The sequence below is a fragment of the Agrilus planipennis genome, unplaced genomic scaffold (genome assembly GCF_000699045.2).
Source record: "Agrilus planipennis isolate EAB-ADULT unplaced genomic scaffold, Apla_2.0 scaffold1008, whole genome shotgun sequence".
Lineage (NCBI taxonomy): Eukaryota > Metazoa > Arthropoda > Insecta > Coleoptera > Buprestidae > Agrilus > Agrilus planipennis.
In genome coordinates this window covers 2,830-8,316 of record NW_020439659.1, presented here as the reverse complement: position 1 = coordinate 8,316, position 5,487 = coordinate 2,830, and the positions used below count along the sequence as shown (strand labels likewise).

At 31.5% G+C, this 5,487-nt stretch overlaps 1 protein-coding gene across 2 annotated transcripts; it reads left to right on the top strand.

The window, feature by feature from the left end:
• Positions 1-1,344: 1,344 nt before the first annotated feature.
• LOC112905950 (maltase A1-like) lies at positions 1,345-2,373 on the top strand. Of its 2 annotated transcripts, none has more exons than XM_025979410.1 (2): positions 1,345-1,506; positions 2,094-2,373. In XM_025979410.1, exons 1-2 carry the CDS (start codon positions 1,501-1,503, stop codon positions 2,340-2,342), a joined length of 255 nt encoding a protein of 84 aa, XP_025835195.1. In that variant the 5' UTR covers positions 1,345-1,500; the 3' UTR covers positions 2,343-2,373. The 2 variants fall into 2 exon arrangements, with proteins under 2 accessions (XP_025835195.1, XP_025835194.1); XM_025979409.1 differs by lacking the exon at positions 1,345-1,506 and adding an exon at positions 1,587-1,707 and having other exon boundaries at positions 2,094-2,372.
• Positions 2,374-5,487: the final 3,114 nt, after the last annotated feature.

Sequence of the window (5,487 nt, the reverse complement as noted above, 5' to 3'; positions counted from 1 at the left end):
AATCTCAGAATTTGCTAATATTTTTAGTCGAAACGTAAAAAATAAAAAAAATCCAATGTTGTTCGATGATAAAGTTAATTAAATGTGACACATTTACAGAAAAAAAAGATAATAATAATAATGATTACAAAAACAAAGATAATTTTTTTTTAACAAAAAAAAGGTGTTTTTAAATTATGTGTTGCCCGAAAGTACATGAATTTTGAAAAGAACGTTATAGTAAAAGACATAAAAAAGTTTTCTTTTTAACGTCACTAACCAATAAATATTGCTATTTATATTTTTCTTTGAGAAGCTTTCCGCATCATAGTAATTGTTTAGTACCAATACATCCCAAAAATTTCGATGCAATATCTTTTGGGGACAATTACCATATGCTTATCCCTCCATATGACTTTTCTTTATAAATAACATTATTTGCATTCAAAGTATTGATACACAAAAAAATATCAACATCTGGAGGATTAAAAATGAGTCACGATAATATCAAGATCACGCACACAAAAATGACACGAGAACAATAATTTTTATTATTTTCAGATAACAAGATGATATTTTGAAAAATATTTTGTTTTGCAACAACAATCTCTAATAAATGTAGCGTTGTTATGTTGATTAATTAATTGATATACAATGTAATCTTGTTTATACCTTCTTGTTAATTAGAAAGCGAATACTGTATTACTAGTGCACGTGTAATTTGTACTTACAAGACTGGGGTAAGACAGGATATTTTCGAAATATCGATCTTGTTATCGAGAAATAATGAAAATTCGAGTCTTATCTTGTTCATGTATTAATCTTTAATACGTGATGTTTATATTGTCTTGATTGATTTAAATCTTGCATTAAGAAATCTTAATCTCGACCATCTAAAGTACTTACCTATTAAAATCAGATCAAAATAAAATTAAAACATAAGAAAATGCTTCAATAAGATTAGCAGTGATCATATGATTAAATTACCTGCTATCTTTATATTTATTTATTTTCATACACATTTTAAATAACATCCTTTTGTTTCTCTATTGCCGATAGTCCCAATTCGAGAACAAGATATACTCAAGATCTTAAGTAATGGCCATGAAGTCATTAGCATCTTTTTCTCTCAAGATCGATATTTTATTCTTCAATCATGTGGCATCTCCCCTGTGTTATAAATATTATTTCCGCGAATGGAGTTTCTCTTTGAATTTATTTGCCACAATGGCTATGTTATAACAGATATTATAATAGAATTTAAAGTAAGTGTAAGCAGTAATATTTGCAAATTATCAATAATTGATTTCGAATTTACAAATTAAACAGCACTTATTCGATTAAATAGTTAATTTAACAATAATCAAGTAGCTAATAACTAAATTTCTTATTTTCATAAAGATTAGCATTTTCCTAAATTCTGCCTGGGAATATGTGGCGGAGAGGGACCAGTTTTATTACCATCTATTCACCAACGCTCAACCTGAGTTAAACTACAGAAACCCTAAAGTTGTACAAGAAATGAAAGTAAGTTATAATTTAATAGATAATCAGTTTAACAAGAATCCAATAGCTCATAATTAAATTTCTATTTTCATAAAGTTGGGTATGTTCAAATATTCTACTTGGGAATACGTAGCCGAGAGGGACCAATTTTACTACCATCTATTTACCACCGCTCAACCTGAGTTAAACTTCAGAAACCCTAAAGTTGTACAAGAAATGAAAGTAAGTAATTCTTTTTAGTTTTATCATTATCATCATGGAAAGTACGAATAACATTACATTACATCATTATTCATTACCTATTTCTTATTAGGACGTCCGAAATAGTTGCTACAAAATATAAAACCATTTCTAATTTCGAACATCATCATCACAATAAAGTCTTTAGCCCCTCTGAACTCCTGTTTTTGCTTTTAATATGCCTCTGACTAGCCCTTTATGTATGAGATGATGTCCTACTACTACTATCCTACTTATTTCCAATTGACTTACCATAGCGCCCCCTGTTCTCCTAACCTTCCCTGTCGGCAGTGCCTTCGTCATCCTCCTGTAACATCAAACATTTTTGTTTAAAATTAATTATCTAAACAGATTCCGTTTTTTAAAAGGACGTACTAATCTTTTGGTTAGATAAGGGTGTAGATGGGTTCAGAATTGATGCAGCTCCCTTTCTATTCGAAGATGCTGCTTTTAGAGATGCCCCACTCTCCGATAATCACGAAAAGTACAAGCCTTACGAGTACATGTATCTATCACGCATTTATATTAAGGATTTACCGGAGACTTACGATATGATTTACCAGTGGAGAGAACTTCTTGATAATTACAAAAAACAGAAAGGAGGAAATACTAGGTAACAATTACGTTATAATATTGGCAATCGTATTATAAGAATTGCTTCTTCCAAACCGAGAAACAAAAATCTCTTCTGATTCTATAAAATATATCAATATCTCGATATGTTGATTCAGTTTCATTTTGCCGGTTTTGGATTATAATGTCAAAACTGTAAATTGTTTACTTTATTGTAATAATACTAGAACAATAAATCTTTTAACTTGCCACAAGGAAGAGAAAGATACACTTTTCTTTCTTGGCTAGCCGCAGGTAACGAACACTGCCGGTACTTTATAAAATTTGTGCATCATTCTCTCTGTTAGTTTGTAGAGTTTGACTTTCATTTTTTAGTATACTACCGACTGTTTCATGAACTTTAAATAAATTATAGTGGCATTAACAAGTAATAAAAGACAGAGACAAACTGTTTAAATAAAGAGAAAGATGCACAATTCTTATAATATGCAGTGTTCCATACCTGCAAGTAGCCAAGAAAGACAAGGGTATCTTTCTCTTTTTTGTGGTAGGTGTACGGGTTGGTAGATTTATCGTTCCAGTAATAAATAGAGAAAACGATAGAAAAAGGAAAGAATGCGTACATAGGATTTGTAAATTTAGATTTGACAATGTTAAATGGAACAAGATGTTAAATATACTTAAAAATGTAGGGATGAGTTACAGGCAGTTATAGAGGTAGATTTGCAACGTAGATAAGTAGATATTAGGAAGGGAGTCAGGCAGAGATGCACACTATCACCGCTTCTTTTTAATCTATACATCGAAGACGCGATCAACACCATTAAAGACAGTATAACTCTAGCAACAGATATCCAGGGGTAAATGATGATGATGATGATGTGCCGATATATATTACATTGTAAACATATTAAATATGTATATGATTCGTTAGACTTTTAATTAGTAGTAAATTTCTTATAGTCCTTGCTACATGCTGTTTCAGCACTCCTTGTTTCTATTTTGCCGATCGGATAGTACTTAATCATGATTTTTTAAAATTGTTAATGAAGGCAATATAACAGATAAGTTATTTATCTCACAACAATGAATAATTAAGGCGCTCTGAAAATTATCGTTATCTAAGTATCAATGTAAAATTGTTTAATTGTTCATCTCTCCCAGGAGTTCCATGACGGTTCAGATTCCCTCAAGCGAATAAGGCTCTAGCCTTTGTTAGTACGCGCGCCGCTGTTTTGAAATCATAAAATACGGACGCTGAACAACGTCCTTTAAAAAACAAAGGGCTGGTGCATTAATATTCATACTGCATTGGATGTGTTGTATGGAAGATAGAGAGAGACAGGCCCTTAGATAATAGCTTCGGTACAGCTATAGATAATAACCTTCAGAAACAAGCGCAATTCCGAATTAATTATTTGCCTCGATTCTATATACAGCTGAACTGATAGGCTAATGCACGAGTCTTCCTGTCGACCACCCCAGATAATTAGATACTCATAAGAACAATAGAGCAACTGCAATTAGTAATCAAGATCGGCCGTGGTCTTAATGAGTCCAAGGATTATTGTTTTTGGGAAAAGTGCATTTATGTTTTACGTGTGCTGAACATCTTCGGCAGAACCTCAATCGAGATTCAATGTATGTTGTCGAAACTTTAAAAATAAACTTTGCCAATGCTTAAACTAAAAAGTTGTCAATTTCAAAGAACGCATGAGATGTAGCCTATACAATGAGAAAGATCAGACGGAAATGACGAAGTTGCGTAATCCTTCCCAATGTTTTACCCTTACAGACGAATTTATTTTTTTCAAATTTAAACGGACCACCCTTTAAATGTGACCTATTCAACAATAAAAGGATCGTTAAAATCGATTTACAATTAGCGAAAAAATCAAGTAACACACATCATCATCATTACAATCATAAGGTTTTCAGTCCTAAGACTAGCTGGACAGGCGCTTCCAATCGTTCCTATCTTAACCCTACTTTTACATTTGCCTAGACCTAAAACATCCCACATCCTTATTTCTGAAGGGTAATCTAATCTCGGTCCTCTCTGCTCTTTTTAATAACTCCTGTTTCTACTTCTAATATGTCTTTAACTAGCCCTTTATGCCTGAAATGTCCTATTTACCAATGTACCTCGCCTATTTCTTTTTGAGTTCTATAGCCCCCTCTGTTCTCCTACTCTATTACCTCCTCACTTCTAACATACATATAAAAAATGCAATCGAATTGACAATATCCTTTTCTTGATGTCTGAAATCCAATTACAAAAAGTTGCTGATAAACCTTTGTCTCAAATATTCAATTGAATGAATGAATTCAATGTTTGATATCAAATTGAAACTGTCATTAATACATATTTCATGAAATATGTTTGATATAAATGCAGGACAAATAAAATTATTATACTACATAATATTAACGATTTGGTAGATCCTTATCAAAAGAAGAGCAGGTACTAAAAGTGAAACAACCAAATCATAATAACAAAACGAATTGAAATGAAGCAAACTGTAGGGTAATCAGTAGCAATCAGGTGTAAATGATACAAATCTATTTAATACTGTTCCAATCTTTTCAAATTAGACATTTGATAGTAAAGGTGAGGTAAGTAAAATGTTTCATGTTCTATTTGGTTAGAGTCCTTATGTTTAAGAATCGACCCAGATACTATACGTATATCATACTTCCATTCAAAAATATAACAGCGTGCTCCACTTCTTTTAATCAATAGACAATTTATTACTGACACGACATACAGACAGTATAACCTTCGTTGTTATATAAGGACACAAATTTGCCGAACATAGGTGGATATACATCTAGAATGTAAAAACCTTGGCATTAAAACTACAAGGCAGCATAACCACCTTTTAAGAGTACTTGAAAAAAGAAACCAAAGCTGTGTGGAAAATAGTTTTTATTTTAAAGTACCTTCTTGGCTGTGCGAATTATTCGAAATTATGAATAAATCGAACTGAATCGAATAACAATATTCGAATTTCGGATTGAACATCGAAAATATCGAATTAGGTATTTGGTTTTTACAAATTATCCGTTTTTCTCGAATTTTAATTTTATCTACTGTTACACTGATATTAAACACTCAATTATGAATAAATTAGCTACGAGATTGAAAATAAAATAAAATCGAAGAAATTCAAAAAAAAGCGAATAATA

Excerpts from the sequence above, each read along its gene's own strand:
- LOC112905950 (XM_025979409.1), top strand. The coding sequence starts at position 1,588 with ATGTTCAAATATTCTACTTGGGAATACGTAGCCGAGAGGGACCAATTT. Across the intron at positions 1,708-2,093 it reads AAGTTGTACAAGAAATGAAA|GACGTACTAATCTTTTGGTT; the intron begins GTAAGTAATTCT and ends GTTTTTTAAAAG.